A 19,224-nucleotide genomic window follows, 5' to 3' on the forward strand; every position below is an offset into this window, starting at 1 on the left:
CCAAATAGAGTGCTATATATATATATATATATAGTACTCTGAACTTTATTCATTCACGTCCACACGCATCACGAGAACAGTTTACGATTTTTCGATACACTTCTTCATAGGTTTACCGATGAATCAGTTCAGCAGTCGGTGTTCTGGAAATCTTCATGGAACGGGATTACGCACCTTTACGGCTTTGCACTGATTGCATACCAGTGTGGGCTGCTCAAAGCTCTGTGTACAGTTCTAGACGAATATGCAAAGTAGATGTTGTAAGGGAGAAAGAGGCGTTCTTGAGAGATGATGTACAAGAGTGATATATACCTTTCTTGCAGTTCAAGAGGAATCCGTTGGCAAGTGACATAAGGCCTTCACACATGTCTGCAGCGTAGCACAACTGTACAGCATCCACACTACTTGAGGAGTTATTCTCCAACAGCCCAAATTTAGTTCGTTAGATTTCTCTGCTGCGATTGAGGGGATTCGCATCCGCGAAACATGTCAAGGCCGGGCATTGGGGCACAGGTTAAGGGTCAAACACGATAACATTTCATGTGCTCCCAATCGCTTCCTGCAACCGGGTCGTCAAGTTCAGATGGAATCTTCGTTCCCTGTTCTCTCACAAAACCTAACTCTAAAGGTTCCGTCGGTTTGCGCGGCTCGGTTAATCTAAGTTCACAGGCCAGCTTTGTGTACAGATTTTGAAGCAATGTCGTTGGCTATCCTAGTTCGGATCATGTGATACTAGCTTTAACATATTGTCTGTCTGCTGAGCGTTGGTATCCTCCATGTTTTTCCTAATATAATCTCCATGTGTTACTTCTCCCGGTTGTTAGGAGTAAATGATGGACAAATTTTAACCTACAGCGATTGGTTTCTATCTATACTGATGCGATAGTTGATGATGATATTGACAGATGCTGGGTAACGCATGAAAACTCGTTGCCATTTCTCAGGTCAAATTTCAGTCGTCGGATGTTGGTTTCAGGCCTTTTGAAAGTTGAAAGCAATCCTTGCGGAGGTTTCACTGCATGTGATTAGCATGAACAGGTGAGAACAATGTGGGATCAGCTCCGTCCATACCTGACTCCTCAACCTTGGTCTACGCAGTCCCTGATTCCTACGGATCAGCAATCCCCTGCCTATTTGCATGTTATCATACCAAGACAGTGTTACCGGGTTTACTCGGGTATTGTTGTGCCGGATTCCTCTTTTCGAATTTAAAACGTAACCCCAGACTAATATGACATCAACTTCGGTGGGGGTCCGAAAGTGATTTTCCTCTACCTATTCTGCTTTGCATATCAGCTGGTTTAGAGTTGAACGGGTTCCTTAGAATAGTGATGCTGTTTTTTGGCCCATCCACATGTACCGAGATTAGCCGTTAATTTTGTGGAATGACCATATTTCTACACAAGCAATTCATCCAGTTACCTTCGAGACTTGTGCAGACTCACTGATTTTATCCTCAAGTCATTAGATGGCTACATATTCCGCTATTCCTATCTGTTTCTTTCCAGCTGGGAACTTCAGGATTTCAACATGTTTCCTGTTCATCCGTCGGTCACCCGAACAAAGAAAAATGATAAACCTATTGCCAAGCTTACCCGTTCAGTACGAGGTGATCCGAATACTTTGCCACAAGACCCGTTGAAACAGCCGTCCGAAGTAAACTGGTTTCTAAGCAGAGTGGAAGAGTTACGACGGTTTTTGAAGAATCGTCGCGCCATTTTGCTGTCAGATGAAAATACCGACGATGAACTGGTCAACAGCGATTCCCCTCCAGTTTTGATCTTCTCACGCAAATTGGAAGGCTGGTCTGTCAAGCCATCCAATCCAGCAAATTCGAAGCATAGTGGTGACCCACAGTTCCACCTCGTCCCGAATTTCGTGAGATCACGTGCGAACAATGGGAATCAGTTGGATCTCTCGGCGGTCACACTAGGGATTGGAAGCAGTTGGTCTGCCGCATTCCATCCAGGTCGTGCGAGGAAAACCAAGCATGCTGTCGTCGTTCCCGCAATGAGACCGGAACCGGCGCACGGGAACTGTGACGGACTGGACTTGGACCTGCTCGATCTGGTTGTCCCTGGTGGTCTTCCGCCTCCAGCGCTCCTCACGCACATTAAGGCGGATTGGGATGGTGATCAACGCTTGTCTCTCCTCTCCGTGTTTCATGTGGGGCAGTTGGTGTTTGTCCAAACACCGCCACACACAGGTCGTGTGGGCGAGGTAGTCTGCACATGCTTGCTTTTTTGGTGGACATCATTAGCACTCGTGCAACTTTCTTTTTTTTCGCAGTATCTTTATTTCGACCAAGTGGTGTGCAACTTTTTTTTTTCGCAGTATCTTTATTTCGACCAAGTGGTATTGTCCTTTTGAATGTTTGTTGCTTGTATACAACGAAATACCCTGATATTGCCGCCCCTAGGCGACTGGGACACAGGGATAGCTAAAAAGAGGCCTAGTTCGAACTTCGGAATCACTTACGAAAGACGCCTTTCGTCGTAGAATGGCCGTTATTTGTAACTAGAAACTGATACACTTTCCTGTTGCCTTGATATGATAATGAAAAGGGCATCTAAAAAGTGACGCTCATAAAGCTTGTCCTATTTGAAAAGCTTTAAAACCGAACAGTAATTTTTACTGCTATCGGTTTGTTGTATGTTACAGTACTCTCTCCTTGTAACTGCCCCCATCCTCAAAGAGATGGAAATGAACATTTTCGGCAATTCGATGTAACGAGCCTTCCTTCAAGGGGCACCTTGAAGGGAGTACTTTTGTTATCTAGCTTTTTGCTCTGTTTTTGTCAAAATGTTCAGCCATTCACGGGAATATTGTGGGCTCAAATTTCCCTTGAGATTGGTGTGCCACACACTGCCGATGATTTCAAGTGAGGATAGTGCTTAGTGTTTGTTGGCGTCTCAGCGTAGATGCCCTTGAATTCCAGGCTTAAATCTTTAGCTATTCTGTAACATTCTAAACTTCAGTCACTTGGTTGCCTCAGGACATCGTAGTCCCCTAGTATGTCAGCAGTTGTCAAATACCACGTACCTTCTTGTCTTGTTATAGCTTTTTCTTGAGCTTATTGGAGGAGGTTACGCCACAATTAGTCACTGTTGGTTGACGGTTTCTCTTGTCTTTTTTATCATATCGGTAGTTCACCACGTTTGTATGCTTTGTCTAACAGGTCGTTGGTGTACGGGTCGCACATGGTTCGGTCACCGTGCGGTTGTATCCGCAAGCCAGCAGCCACCCCATAGACCTGGCTCCGCTACGTAAGAAGTTGTCGGTAGGTTACCGTTTTTGAGGATATTCGCACTTTTTGATTTGCTGTTTTTTAGTTGTTAATTTTTCCCGGTACAATGTGGATGCCCAACTGCACAGTGTTATTAGGCACGATGGGGTACGACGCCTGTATCGAATTCAACAAGTGACGCATCAGCGTCGTCCTTCGGTTCTCATGAGCGAACTCCGTCTGAACCCGATAGGCGTCGTTCGCGCTGTTGGTGCTGAGCCGATGGTTATTTGAGTACATGTTTTCTGAGTCAGAATAACAGTTATGGCTAGCGACATACATGCATTTGCATGTAAATTTGATTTTTTTTTGGGAGACCCACCTTGAACCCAGCTGAATTTCTCGTTTGTGATGAGTAGTGTATTACGTCTAAACAGGTATGGATTCATTGACCCGCCTGACTCGTGGTCAATTACATAGAATTTGCCAAACAACTTGTTGATCGGCTGGTATACGGCTCACTTGAACCCACTGAATTTCTCGTTTGTGATGAGTAGTGTATTACGTCTAAACAGGTATGGATTCATTGACCCGCCTGACTCGTGGTCAATTACATAGAATTTGCCAAACAACTTGTTGATCGGCTGGTATACGGCTCATCAGGTTTGAAGTTGGTGAGTGAATGAACTGCTCAGTAGCGTAATAATCATGAGGCGTTCTAGTGGTGACAGGATCGTATTAGACACGTGGTGTGCCTTGTTAACTGCCTATTCCATCGGCCGAATCACCATTTACTACATTTCGTTTTCTCCCTTGGTGTTCTATCATTCTTTTTTTGTCCAGCCACAACACATTGATGTGTGTTTTTGAGTGTTAGCAAAACATGCTATGGGCGCTTTATTCTTCATTTGATTCCAGGAAACAAGAACTTCTTGTTACATGCCCACTTCGCAGTTAGCTGCTGCCATAGGTCTTCATCCGGCCGCTGTAGCTCGTCTCACGGGAACCGTCTTGGTAAGCACTATCAACAAAGACACGACTGACGATTCGCAAGCGGCCGCTGTTAAAAACACAGACCAGGTGGACAATGCTGCAGCAGCCAACGAAGTAAATTCATGTGACAATACATCTGCATCAAAGAAAATGAAGGACACCCAAGATCGCAAGTATTTGTGGAATATTGGTTTGAACCTCCGCCGTAACAAAACACGTGCACAGGTATTTTTCCTGTTGTTGTTTTCATCTCTATTTTTCAAACTGTCGTGTTAATTTTACTGCACCCTACGATCCAAAGGAAATTTGTGTTAAAAGGAAATCAACGCGTATTAAGTTTGGACTCCGGAAACAAGCAAAATATGCCGAACGTGGATGATATAAAAAAACGAGGAAAATAATTGAACCTAACGATCACGTTCAGGTTGTCCTCTCGGTTTCTTCGATGGTGTTTGACAATATCAATGCATTGCTCAAAAAATATTTCTGCCGGCTAGTGAATGATTGAATGTTCGGGTACTTATTTATTATGTACGTCTTAGTTCGCACAAACGAATTCGTAAACCACGTTGTTGAATCAACGTACGAATAGCCTCAGTGACAGCAATAACCTTCATGAGATCGTATTTATTTACTTTGCATGGCACATTTGCGAACGAGTTTAAGAACTTCCGGAACGGAACGGACCGAAAACAGAGAGCTCTGTTGGCAGTGTGAGGAGATTTGGGAATTTTAACGACGATTTTGTTCCGTAAGTGATGTCGGTCTATGCTGAAAAGTCTATACTGTGACGTCTCTCTTATTCTTGTTGGAAGTCGTCAACAGTGCGCATCTCTGGAACCCACTACCCCCCCCCCCCCCGATTTGTAGTTAAGCACTCGGCCACGACTGACCTCTCACAGAAAGGCTACAAAGCGCAGACGAAGAAACCAATTTGACTCAGCTTTGAGATACCTCGGTGGATAGTGTACGTAACAATACATGGTTTTTCTGTAATGTCACAAAATACTCCTCTTTGTTCTTTTAGAGAATTCATAAGTTAATACTGCAACTAATGAAGTATTACGAAATGGCATTTTGGTCACAGTGGCACAATCTCACCTTGTCGGACGAGGCGATTGTCGCTATCAATGTTACCGCGTGTTTCACGGTGAAAAGAACTGCTGTAGAAGGCCACTTGGAGTGATCCGTGATTGTTTACGAGGGCTTCCTTTTTAACCAAAAAGGATTGCATTCATATTCCTTCCCCTGCTACATAAATTTTCACGTCTTTTCTCTTAACCACCATCTGTGGTGTTTATCTTGTGTTGATTTCAGGTTTTAGGATGGTCTCGATTTTGTCCGGATCGTTCATCCTGGGTGTTCTCAAACTGTACGGCCGATTCTCTGTTGGCCTACTGTAATGAATTCCCCAAACTCTGGTCCCTGGTAGAAGCTCACAGTGAAAATACTCGCAGTGGAGGACCAATAATGTGTGATCTGCCCCGGTGAGTCTCACAGTCTTGCGCACTCTGAAGTTCCTGGTAAAGGGCACCAAACCTTGCTCACGCGCATCTCTCAGTTGCTCAACTGTTTCTCAGAAGTCGCATTTGGTTTGCGAACATTTCATCAACATTCAGGGGGAAGCCAACTGTGTATCATAAAGGATTTGTATCATCAGAGTTTTGCTTCTGGTCCCAACTTCTAGCTTGTTACGTACACACATGCGAGTACCAGTATAACGGGTTCCTTGGTTGGAAGAGACCCAGAGTCAAGGGTATTCCCGTGAACTGGAATAATATTTTGTGTATTGCGCCTTTGTACTCGACTGGATCACTCTAGTTCTGCTTCAGCGAACCATACACCTCGCTCATGTGATGTGTTTATCTTATCATCATTTTTCTTTCCAGCGGCGAGCTGGACGCAGCAGTGGAATTCCTTGAACAATCTGGATGTCGTTCCGCAGCTGTGGTCCCAGCCGACGGTAGCTATTTGGATTGCGATTTTATCAAACACATTCGGACCATCGTATATCCAGATGTAACTGACGGCGATGGCGAGACTGTCAGAGCTAGTCATGTCTATCAGCCACTAGACAGGAAAGCTTGGCAAAAGTCTCATGCCATACACTGTACGCCGGAAAGTTTGTTTGTGGTAAGTAGGGCGTAGCTTCTCAGCTCCTTTGTTCCCATGATTCAACACACCTTTATTGAACCATGGAATAACCCGACCTGTCACCTTCGTATCCCTTCTGGTACTGTTATTGTATGTGCTGTTGTTACATGCGATTTTTAGTTCACATCGGTTCACACATTAAGGTATTTCAATCTGGAGGGAGGACTTTATTCACTTTATTCACTTGGTAAAGAAAACAAACCTCGGAGTGGTTTATGCGGTCCCATACCAACTACGCGGACTGATTGTGTATAAGCTCCCTAGTATATTTCGGTTGACTCATAATCAGCGGGGATCATTTGTTTATTCTGTAATGTGCGATCCCTCAGTAACTCTGGAGTTTGGCTCAATCGGATACTAGTTGGTGCATTATTGTTTTCAGTGTTTTTTTTCATTGCCACAACAGACGTTGAGCGATTTTAATCATCATCATCATCATCGACAACATGACACCAGTGTTCAAAAGCGATGCTTCACTGAACGAAGAAGTTCAGGAGGCGGGTTTGATGCTCCGGTCCACTGCCCCCACCCAATACAATAAGACGATTCGTTCGGTCTTGGGAAGGCATAATTTGTTATGTGCTATCCTGAATTCTGATAATTATGTGCATTTTTCATACCTCTGCTATATAGTTTGGTGAACTTTTCTTTCATCTGTTCTGTCTGAAAGAAGTGCTCCTCTGTAGGGGTTCCAAGTACTCCGTTAGTACTCGTAGGTTTTCCGTGGCACTGAATGCAGTAGCTGCTCTTCGGGGCAAGAAAACTTCGTGTGTACAGCACTTTTCCGGAAATATTTATGTACATCGTAAGTGATCGATGTTCAGCAAATAAGCTTCATGTTAACGGCACGGAGCAGGTCAGCAACTGAGGCCCCGTAGCCCAATAGATGGTGTTTTCGACGTGAACGGGTTTGTACACAGTACTGGCGTCACTACCCACGATGATGCTTCGTTCCGTTCAATATAGTGTGTTCACCGGTTTCCGTCTGTTCGGTAACTGTTGTTGCCCACTGTTCTGTTTCGATTGCCACCTGGTAACCAAAACACTACTTCCCGTTTTCCCTCAGCCTGTGAATGGTTCTCGTAGTCTTTATCCGTCAAGCGATGGAGCCTCACATAAATTTTCAATGAATAATTTCTGCCTTTTGGATCGTGTGACGTTCTGCAAACATGGTCAAACGGTTCCCATAGGACTGTGTGGTACGGTTATTGGTGTCAGCCCCAGTGAGTCCTTGTTTGTCATTCTACCTTGTGGTGTTCCGATCGCCTTTTTTTGAAGCCGGTTGTGTCGTTGGTGGTGGTGTATTCTGTGGCACAATTTCGTTGCCTGAGAGTCTCTATTCGTGTTTTTTAATCTTGGATGTTTTTTCTGGCTGGTCCTAGCAGTCCCGAAATGCCAACACACGAACGAACACGTATTTTGGATAAGCTCAGTTGTTTCACATGAACGACCACCACCTGGGCGGTGAGGTTTTCAAAAGTGGACAACTATACTTGTTTCAGTCTGATGGAAGCATCCCCAGTAGAATTTCGTGGAATGTAGTCTCTCCTAGACGATTAATAGCTGCAACGTTTTCACAGCTGAACACTCTTACTGTCACATGACTTCCCTTGCTGCTAACCGGTCTACCTATATAAGAGTTGTGATCCACAACGATAGGTACATGCGCTCATGATAGCCATGGACCCCGTAAGCTCAGTGAGAATCTACACCGTCCTTCCGTTCCCACTGCTGCACAGCGAGAACGCCTGTTGAATTTTATTGAAAGCCCATTTTTTCCTCGAAGGTCCATAACACTTAGGCATGCGTTTGAGTGCGAGTTCTGTGTTACCTAAACAAACTATTCACAAGTTAATGTTCCACATGGACCCCTTCCTCCACCTTGACTTCAAAATATGCTGGGGTGTTTTTCACCTTTCACTTGTCAGTCGTATTCTGTGATATGACTGGTGACATCAAGCGAATCAGTTAGGTCGCTCAACAGTGAACATCATCTCTTTTGCCGTGACAATTCAGTTGATCCCAGTTTGTGCTGGTGGAATAGCGGTAATGTGCTCGCTTCACGCGTTCAAAGAAGGCTGTGGACGCCTGAGGACACTTTCGGTCTGGGTCACAAAGTCGAAGCACCTCGTCTCGTTTTTAACCTAACAGTGGAACGCCGAATTCCAGACACTTTTATCTTTCTGAATTCAAGTGTTAACCGTTTTGTACTAATTATCCGTCACTAACAGCTTGAACTCCATGAACTCCTCAAAATTCCTGAGAAATTGATCACTCTGTAGCAGGAGGCCAAGTAATTGGACAAATTTTTACTCAGCCAAACACTGGCTCTTACACGCAATCGTTTATATTACCCTCCGGACTCTGAAGCATAATCTTCCGTTCGCTGCACGTGTTTACTCGATGAACCGGTAACTTGGAGGGAAGAGTGCAATAGACGATTCCGCGCGTATATGCAGTCCTTCCAGGCTAGTCATTCATATGCTGGGTTTTCACCTTTCACTTGTCAGTCGTATTCTGTGATATGACTGGTGACATCAAGCGAATCAGTTAGGTCGCTCAACAGTGAACATCATCTCTTTTGCCGTGACAATTCAGTTGACCCCAGTTTGTGCTGGTGGAATAGCGGTAATGTGCTCGCTTCACGCGTTCAAAGAAGGCTGTGGACGCCTGAGGACACTTTCGGTCTGGGTCACAAAGTCGAAGCACCTCGTCTCGTTTTTAACCTAACAGTGGAACGCCGAATTCCAGACACTTTTATCTTTCTGAATTCAAGTGTTAACCGTTTTGTACTAATTATCCGTCACTAACAGCTTGAACTCCATGAACTCCTCAAAATTCCTGAGAAATTGGTCAGTCTGTAGCAGGAGGCCAAGTAATTGGACAAATTTTTACTCAGCCAAACACTGGCTCTTACACGCAATCGTTTATATTACCCTCCGGACTCTGAAGCATAATTTTCCGTTCGCTGCACGTGTTTACTCGATGAACCGGTAACTTGGAGGGAAGAGTGCAATAGACGATTCCGCGCGTATATGCAGTCCTTCCAGGCTAGTCATTCTTCTTCATACCTTCATGGAAATTTCTGTGTTTCGGCCAGATGTTACGCACCTTCATGGCCGACTCTTGTCGGCTGGTTGTGAGCTACTTGACGCATTGCCGTTATTTCGCGTTTCCGAGGCACCTTTCCAGGCACCCGTGCCCCACCCCTCCGATTTCTCTTCTACCATTATGCATCTGTGGTGTGCTAGTTTTTGTCACACGTTTCTCATAGGAACTTAAAACAACAGTGATATCGTTAAAATTGGATGGCGAAAATATTTGTAAGCTCAACAAGGGGATTCTGCTTGGGTACACAGATCCGAATACATTTTTTGGATTGAGAGTAGAATCAGGTGTTCGACCGCATTTTCCAGCATCAGGCGTAAATAAATTGATGTTCGGTCGCAAACTCGCTGGTGCGCGGTTAGTTTGTTCGTTGGACCACTAACTAGCTACCTGATTGCTATTGTTTTATTTCCGAAGGCTCTACCTTCGACAGGCTTCCTTGTTGTAGACCTTGCAGCGTTGTACACATCACCGGCGCCGATGACACTGCCGATGCGTTTTCTAGACTTTTCGCTCACTGGTCCTGTTAGGTCAACATGACTATCTGAGTGTTTCGCACTTGTGGAGCTAACTGAATGGTCTGTGAACGAAGAGTGCCAGAAAAGTGACCGACTGGCCACAGGAAAGCTTGGTGTAAGACATAACCAACCAGCAGCGACGATCTGTACTTTCAATTTATGTTGGCATATCAAGCGCGATATCAAACTATTTACTCGCTGCACAGTGTAGAACGCTCTATTCTCGATGCTATGAAACCAAGCAATCGTGGATTCTGCAATACGTAAAGGACAGTAACAATTGAGTTGTGCATCGCCACTAATTGCATGTCCATAAGGTTGCAAATATTTTCCAGGATACGGCTGTGCTTGCACGTTACCAGTAAGCCTGATTAACGTACTCCGAACCGTTCCCAGTTGTATGCAACTTTTTTCTAAGGCTTCTTCCATACTTGGCCACGGAATGCAGATCACGAAGTAATATATCATTCCGAAAGTCCACACTGTAAACGGTGTGTGACCGACTTTTTGGGCCGCAAACTTATCAAGCTGCTCAAAATTACCATGTCGGTTTTCGCCAAAACTGCGATTTAATTAAATCAATGTATCTCACGATATGGTGCGATATAGTCTGCCCCCTCTGCGTGACCCTCTACCTAGCCCTCTACCTACAGCTTTTCCGCGGTATGCCGAATGCACAAACATTCAATCCCAGGGTATATATATATGTGTACTTTTGTGAAGGTTTTTAGGGGAACAAGTAAACGCATCAAAAAAGCCGTTGTCTTGTCGTATCCCTAAGCATCCACATCGGTCTTACTTTTTTTATTTTCATTGTTAATCTTTTGTTGTGATTCTCAGTCTTGATTTATTACAACCCGTTCAGATGGCCTCTTTCAAACCGTTGAAGTGATGTTCGATAAAGAGTTTCCGGGTGCAGTTGATATCAGGTAAGTTGACCTGACCCTGATATTTCACGCAATACCCTTCTCAGTCCTTCGGTACGCATGGTCTCCTCACTTCCGCCCCATTACTCAACCAATCTTTGTTCAGTAGCTGGGAACTGCAGATGGACTACTCTGGTTCGTCTACATCTAACTAATGAGCCCATTTGATGACCAATTAGGTCAGACCACTTTACAAAGATTGCTTCGGACAAGGTCCTGTCGACTCATGTTACAATCACCAAGGCCACTGCTGGCGATTGTCCTCAATTGCCCCTTTATACTGTACACTTTGCAGCACGATGATGCGCAATCGAAACGCTGTTATCTCCCATTGGTCTCGATTCTTCAAGCTGAATCGCACCAAGTTTGGCGCACACTCACCCCTTGAGGAAACACATGGAACAAAAATATTTCGATGGACTTTCTTCGTGGGTAGAGCATCAAACTATAGTGAAATTTAAAAAAGTCTTGGACAATCGCTCCCTCCGAACTACTGCGTAGTTAACCGTTGTGATTATTTTTTGTTAGTAGCTGGAAATTGTCGCCAGTAGTGAGATCTGATTTGGATTGAACGCCTAAATTTTTTTAGCGGGCTCGTGAACCACTTTCCTGGTACGCAAGTAAAGGCAAACAAAAGCTTGACTCGTAAAGTGTACATCACCTGCGTTGACTAAATTCAGCCCCGCCAAATCGGGCTCGGGCAAGGACAACTTCTAACTGCTCGGTTTGTCCCCGTTTCACCTACAAACTTTCGACCGAATGAGTGGTAAACAGCAATTACATGTTTCAACCGAAAAGTGCCAATTACCCTAACCCTTCACCTTACTAGCTCTGTTCGAACTCTACCTGATTTGCATCCACGCGTTGGAAATCACTTGCTTACTGACCAAACCACATAAAGTGTCGATCGCACACACCAACATCACCCGTTCGTGGAATTATCTAAAGCTGTGGACGCCACAACTTTTGGTATTTTCTCAAAGGTTTCTAGGCAGTTTTTGTTTGAGTTTGTTTTGGAATTTTTCGCTTCATCGAAACTGGCTAATTCTGTTTTACGATAATTTTACACACTGGTGGTGGATTTTAGCCATGTGGGACAATGCGGACGTATAATTATCGTAACGTGTGAACCAAAATTATATCATCATCATCATCATTATCAGCTGTAATAACCAAAATTATATAGGTTGCCGCGAAAATGTGTGCTAATCTAACAACAGAAATAGTGGCAACTATTGACAACTCGAGTTATTGGCTCCTGCATTCTAGCTTCATTATCTTCGACCTTTATTTGTAGCTCTGGCGTTTTCTGGTAAATGTTACTGCCATTCCCAGTGAGGTCCAACCTAATTCGCTTGGATAGTGTGTCAGTTGGGTCTTGATATTCCACTCAAATCTGGGTCAGTGGCATAGGACATTTCCACTGATGGATTAAATATACTTTCACAGTGACCAGAAAACTTATCCTGTTCTTTTCTCAAAGAGGAGGTTTTCTCTTCGAGTGAGCGTTGTAGCGGAAAAATCTCAGGTCTTTATTAGAAGATGAAGTACCATATATACCGCCATTTTTGTTCGAAAAGTTGTCTCACATTTCGACTGAGAAGTTGTGGCAGTCCTTTCCGTTAGACAAAAAAATCTGTGCATCAATTTTAGACTGTTGGTGGTAGACGGCTGAAACTGACATCTGGGGAGGTTCCACCAATTAACCGATAGGAGCCGCTCCTTGCCCCGAAATGAGGTTCCAGGTCCTTCTTCAGGAACACGATATGTGTTGATGATCGGTTGTTTGAGAACATTTCCAACGCTATTTTTTGTGTCCCTTTTGCATTTCTGCGGAAGATTCCGTGACATTATGGCCCGTCCTTTTCGTTATTTCACGGCTATTTGCTGCAAATGATCTTGAATTTATTGGTGTTGAGCGTTTGAGCTCCAAGCAGAACAACTAATTAGCTGCGCTTCGGTAAAAAAAATACCGTTGGGTTACTGTGCTTTCTATACTGTATTCATCACCTTTAGTCTGGACAGCATGTCCCTCTAACGCACAAATAAAGCTGTGTCGGTCCCGTTGGAAATCATCGGCATCTCCAGTTTTACAAGTTCCAAACACTAGATCAGTTTGATGATTGCAAAGGGGACCATCCAGTTGCGAGTGATATCATTCTTTCCTCCCAAGACGCCAGATGCACTGTTGTTAGTATATCAATACCGTCATTATTTGCTCTTTTTATATCGTCCCACTTTCGGTTACACCCGATTCGGATTATCGCTTTCTCGAAATATGTTCTGCAACAACTGTAGCCCCGCATCCGATGCATCCGGGGTACAAGGCTTCCAAGCCTCGTACTGTCTTTTTGATGTCTCTGGTTTGTCGATACCTCACGCCTAAACGACCAGGAATCCGAATGTTTCACAACGTAGGGGAACGACTCTCAGGTTACCTGAATACTGAGCCATTTTTGGTTCTCTTTGTAAAGCACGTGGTTATTCCTCAAACCCGTGGATTGGTTCCATTGTTATCTCGCCCCCGAAGTTCTACTATGCCCAATCTCACCACTGTCCACGTTTCCCCCTTAGTTGCGTCCATGTATTTTATAATTATGGATTTATCCATACTAGACTGTTAATAGAAAACCACACAGTTTACGTTCACGCGTGGTTCACAGCAATGGAAAGGTTAACTTCAAGTATCCAGACGGACATACCAACTGCAAGACATTTCGTAAAATTCAAGTCTGTTCAGTTTGAATGAACTGTACAGTAATTTTCCATCATAATAACACTACCGAACGCACCATAAAAATTGTTAAATTCAACAGAATTTCCAAGTTCAATCGTGTAAATTTGATAATGCGGTATTAATCGGTGATAGCGACATTATGATTATACCAAACTACATATGCCAGAATATGCTGCCACTTGTCGGTTGGCTGAAATATTGGCTTTTCCGGTGTGAGATTTCATGGAACCCGAGATTAAGGCAGTAATCCAGTCGGTAGAAGTAGGTTGTGCATCCGTCCTTCCTAGCTCAATGGAATTGCATATTAAATTGCTCCTTGGTGAAATGCATTCATTTACATGTCAACCTCAGGCTCGATTGAATCTGTTGCTCGTGGTATTCTTCGAATGAATGTGTCACACAAAGGGAACTGCATCTATCTGATGACCTCTTATAGGGGCGATACCAGTGATGTTCTGTCAAAGACTTCTCAGCAACCTTATGTGTAGTGTGCTGTGTAAAGAAATTGTTGCCTCTTGAAGTATGCATTCAAACAGCTCAACCAGGTTGTAAACTTATTGCCAACTAACTAATGTCGCCTGGAATCTTAGGACCTTACTGAGGTAAATCTAGCATCCTGATCTACATCATGGACAATGTTAATGGTTGGATTTTTGCATCCGCGGATACATTCATGCGTTCCAGAACAGTCAACGGACAAAAACGCTGAGGCTGGTTTTCTCATTCCAGGAGAGTAGACATTTCTACGTTATCTGTCAATCTATTTAGGCCATAACTCAGGTAAAACGCACAACAATGCCAAGGATGTCAAATATCTCACTGCATGAAGTTGTCGCTACCGTCACGAAGAGACTGAACCTTACCGTAGTGTGACGGTTTGCGCACCTCAGCGATCCATTGAGCTATACTGGAGAATGTCCCCACGACACTCACAGAAGTCTGACGAACACAGTCTCCTGGTCCCCTAGATTGGGGAGTGGGAACACGTGGCAGCTTGTTCCGTAGAAATGGTTACGTGTTTGCATTTCCCGCCAAGCACTGCTACCTTTTGAGCCAAAGGCTTTGGTTGAGGACCCCAATCGTCTTCCTGCCTAAGTATGGGCGACCTGAAAGTATCACAGCTCTCGTACAACCATGATACGCCGGTCAAACATCGGTGCTGAACACTGATGTCATGCTGTCGGTGATGATGATTAAATTTGTCGCTGAACAGTTAAGTTGACAAATTAACGTGCATATTGTAAGTAGTAGGACAAAGTGGGGTTCCGCACATACCGGGGGTTCATAGATTGGCGGCTTAAAGAATCCCGTGTCCAGACTCAACATCAGACCCTAAAATAGCTGAAGAATTCTGTCGAATAGCAAATTAACAGAGTAGCGAGTCCACATAGTAGCGGGTTTGCTAGATGCCGGCAACTGGTATCCAGTCACCGGAATATTAACAAAATGAGTCACGCCACAAAAAAGCTTGGCTGCCACTGTCAGTCAGATCTACTCGTCTGAGTTGCAACCACTTTACCCGATTCATCTGTTTCCGATAATTTTGTCCGGCGCCCTTCTTGTTATATTTTCCCTTCCAATTATCCAACCTTCTTACTCTTTTTCCTGCCAGGGGTTCTGGGCCATGTTGTGCGGTACTCGCATCCACAAGTCTTCTCAAGGTGGTTCAAGAACAAATTCCTCCGAAACCTAAACTTCAGTCCAACTCTGGATGTACACCGACACCTACGAATGCGAACAACAATAACCCCACTGGCCGTTTTTCCAGATCCTTTGTTACTCAACCAAATCGTGCTAACTTGGATCCTCCGCAACAGTCCAAACCTTGGCCGAAACCGAAGAGTCGGAAACGGCACTCGAGCAAGACACCGTCAGCGAACACACCTGCAGCGGACTTTGAACCAACATCACAGGTACGCTCTTGGCAGTGTGTATTTTCGTCAGAGTTCCACATTTGTTGGTGTGTCGCCTGACAACCGAATGTTTCGTTTTTATTTTCAGAATCATATGACAACTGACTTCAAAGCGGAAATTGAAGGTAAATCAGGTGTTTATCTTTTGATAGCCCTGAAACCTTTTTTCTCGTTTCGCTTTTATCTCATTTTCAAGAGCTCCTGTAGTATTATCGAACGCTAATTTGTAGCATGTGGGTATACCACCGACACTGTTAGAATAATGTAATATACACTGAAAGACCAAAGACTCACTCTCCCCCGTGTTCCTCTCTGAAAAAAATCGTTCAGCTGTAGCACCCTTTCGGTGCCTAGCTGCCATGCCACACGAAAGAGGCACGAGGGCTGGGATACTGTCAGGCCACCCAAGCCTAGACGGGGGAAGTGGAGAGGCAGAGGTCGGGTTCGAACCACGGACCTTGCGGTAAGTAAATTCGCGCTCTAACCACTTGGTCCATCTCTCCATTGTGACCTGGTAAACGCACTGGGGAATGTCACTTTTATCGCCGTGATTGCAGAACACTCGTGTTCACCTTTCGAGTCACGTGCGTACCAAATTAATTCCACCAACGTATTCAGGTTCCTCTAAACTCTTCGTCGTAACTAGAGGTACGCACGTACATATGGACCACTCTCGCGTGGACCTTTAGCTTCTATCTTATGTGATCTCATTTAGGCCTGCTTCTACCCTGTCCTACCAGTCATGTTCTTCTTAGTGGCGGCTATGCACGCCGTGTCATACCGGTCACCGAGTGGTTAGAAACCCGCCGAAAACTACTCTCCATTTTCTAATTCGTTTTCTGTTTACTTGAGTCTTGGATTTTGATCACAAGGACCAAGCTTGATCACACTGATCAACCGTAGTCCAGCTATAGGAGTAGTGTTCTGTCCCATATCCCGAAAGTGAGTCGGAGGTAATTGTAAAAATGACAAAAATCCTAGGACAGACCCCTGTGTTGCCGATGTCAATCCGACTTTGGGAGGTAAAAGCATCACCCGCTAAGACCTAGACTGGTTTGGTAGATTTTCTGGGAACTTAGAAGATTACTTCTCAATCAGTGGGAAAAAGTTTGAAACCGATTGAGAAATCGCCGTTCAAAAAAGGCTTGGTAAGCAATCCATGTGGAAATAATCAGTTGATGACTAATATTTTAATGCCCAGTGTATTGGGTCAAACAGAGCAACCCTACTGTGGCGAAAAGTGCGTTTTCCTGAACAGTTTCACCACACTGGATGGCCATTTAATCTATCAGTTTTTCTAGCTAGTGGCCATCAATACCAGAATTTTCAGAATCTTATGACTTCGGCACGAGAAAACCATTCCACTGCAAACCACGTGCCGAAACTGATTCTGCGGGAACTTCAATAACTTGTGATCAGTCAGTGAATGTTACCAAATAGCGTTCTGCGATAGCTAACAGCCTTTACGCCCATTTTCACTTCCGACTCACGTTACTGTACTCTCACCAGCAATCATGGTGTCAAAGTGCCTAAAGTTCACCCTAATTTGTTCTTTAGCTACTTTCAGTCAATGTGGATATTTCCTCTTGTCTTTCTTGTTCCAGAACTAAATGCCTTGTTGTTTGCCCATAAGATTCACGGACTGACTGCAGATGCGCCCGCTCTGTGTACTGAAAACATCCCTTCCAGCTGGGTAGAGGACACCCCAGCCTACAGCTACGACGATATGAACAAATCAGAAACTGGATTCCGGCGGTCCTCTGTTAACTGCCTACCTAGTCCACCAGAATTGCCCTTGCCACCGGATTCGTGGGCTACGGATGCCTCTGAGTTACAGTTGCAGGTAGATGAATTGTTCCCAACGGTTGCACCGTCTACATCAGAAATTGATCCAACAGACAAAGTGGGCAAGAAAAAGAAAAAGAAGTCTGGTATCACATCCCAACAGAAGAAGCCCTTGCAAAAGCAGTTCTGTTCGACTGAAAATCTGAGTAGATATGACCGTGCCTCACCATATCCACCGCCGCCAGTAGCTGTCCAAGATCCAAACGGATTCGAGTCGTTTTGTGGACAGCCAGTCTTCCCAGCTACTCCTGTTGGCTTGTTTCATCCTCAGGGTTACCCTTTGCGACCTACTCAATGGCAACCAGATCCATCTGGTTGGGCGCAACCTTGTTTTGGCTCTGGATTCGACCCGAGACAACAACTGTCATTTGTTGCGCCTCGTCCGTGTGGGAACCCTCCTTACATACCACAGCGCCCCGCTGCGGATTATCTCTCATATGGCGAGCGAGCTGGGACACGTGTACCCTGTGGTCCTCGTGCCATCCCTACCTGGTCCTATCCGAGACAACCTCATCCCTCGGGTTATTTCGGTCCTGGGCCTCCACCACAGCATCTGGAGAATGGAGTCCCTCTCCAACACCAGTACTATCGTGATTACTACGGCGACGCTTATATGTACCGTCCACTTTACACAAAGTTAGTCTCCTTGCGTGGTCTCTGATTTGATATTCATATTTCAATCACAATTGCTGTTTTCACTCTGATTTTAATCTGATTGCATCATACGGCAGGGCCATTAATCCACACATATTAAGCCCTACTCCACGTAAACTGTTTGGCTCTATAATTGCAATGTGGCCTTGGGAGACGAAATTTACCGATACACTCATCACATGGTAACAAGCCCCATCAGTAACTCTGGATAGGCCCATTAATTTAACTCTCGTGCATTAATCCGGCATCTAACCCAGTATATCAAGCTCTTCCTCATTCTCAATCACTTTCGGTCAGCTAACGCTTGACAGAGACGGTATCAACAACTATCGGCAAACTCATTCAGTAGATCGGCAGTTTATTGTACGACAAATCCGACAAGTCGATTGCTGTACGAAGTTATCTCGAAAGCTGTTTCGCATATCCACAGGAAACTTCACTTTTCTCGTTCATCACTCTCAATTTTGCAGATGAAGTGTTGCGTTGAGCCTTGAAAAAATCACACCCTACTATCACCTGTAACTGTCCTACTTGACTTCATGTAAATGAATGCGGATAGCAACCGTAGTTTTCCTACGTCATTACATCTTTGATGCTGTTCCCTAGTTACGACGCTACTTCATTAGTACAGCCTTTCCCAGTTGTAAGTGATGGCCCAAAGCCGTCCAGAAACTACTATGAAGGCGTTTCGGAAATAATTTAAGGTGTACTGAAGTGACCCCGATGGCAGTTTCATCGCAATACATTACACCTCCTGGCGAATCCGAACCACTCGCTTCATCATCGGAACCCACAGTGGGCACACTGAAAAGATGCACATACATGCATCTCTTATGTTCTAATGCATGTGTGAATCAAATCGCCCTCTTGAAGCTCGTGGGTGCGTCAGGTTGGCCGGAAACTGGCTCCCACTGATCAGCACACTCGTGCCAGCAGGGTGTAGTAACGCTACACATTCTGAAACATTTACGTCACACCGAAGGGGCAAACGCGATGAGTCAAACAGTGCCGCTTACCACAGATGAATCAACACGAAAAGTGGATCGATGGGCTTTTCGGTGGTCGGCCAGAAGAACCCGGAGCGAACGAATAGTTTGGTTTGGCAGCCCACTCGGCAACGATGAATCCACCTACTTGACTTGTTCGAGCT

The 19,224-nt window shown here is 44.7% G+C and overlaps 1 protein-coding gene across 1 annotated transcript in view; it reads left to right on the forward strand.

The window, feature by feature from the left end:
- T265_07587 (hypothetical protein) overlaps positions 1-19,224 on the forward strand; it is a gene marked incomplete at both ends in the record, with an annotated part of 72,812 nt that overhangs the window by 47,097 nt on the left and 6,491 nt on the right. Inside the window, 10 exons of the mRNA XM_009173144.1 lie at positions 1,509-2,220; positions 3,179-3,280; positions 4,145-4,444; positions 5,537-5,706; positions 6,109-6,352; positions 7,440-7,596; positions 10,865-10,928; positions 15,275-15,575; positions 15,664-15,700; positions 17,180-18,056. Coding sequence (XP_009171408.1) covers positions 1,509-2,220; positions 3,179-3,280; positions 4,145-4,444; positions 5,537-5,706; positions 6,109-6,352; positions 7,440-7,596; positions 10,865-10,928; positions 15,275-15,575; positions 15,664-15,700; positions 17,180-18,056 — 2,964 coding nt within the window. The remainder of the gene's footprint in view (positions 1-1,508; positions 2,221-3,178; positions 3,281-4,144; positions 4,445-5,536; positions 5,707-6,108; positions 6,353-7,439; positions 7,597-10,864; positions 10,929-15,274; positions 15,576-15,663; positions 15,701-17,179; positions 18,057-19,224) is intronic.

Source organism: Opisthorchis viverrini (assembly GCF_000715545.1).
Source record: "Opisthorchis viverrini unplaced genomic scaffold opera_v5_175, whole genome shotgun sequence".
Taxonomy (NCBI): Eukaryota; Metazoa; Platyhelminthes; class Trematoda; order Opisthorchiida; family Opisthorchiidae; genus Opisthorchis; species Opisthorchis viverrini.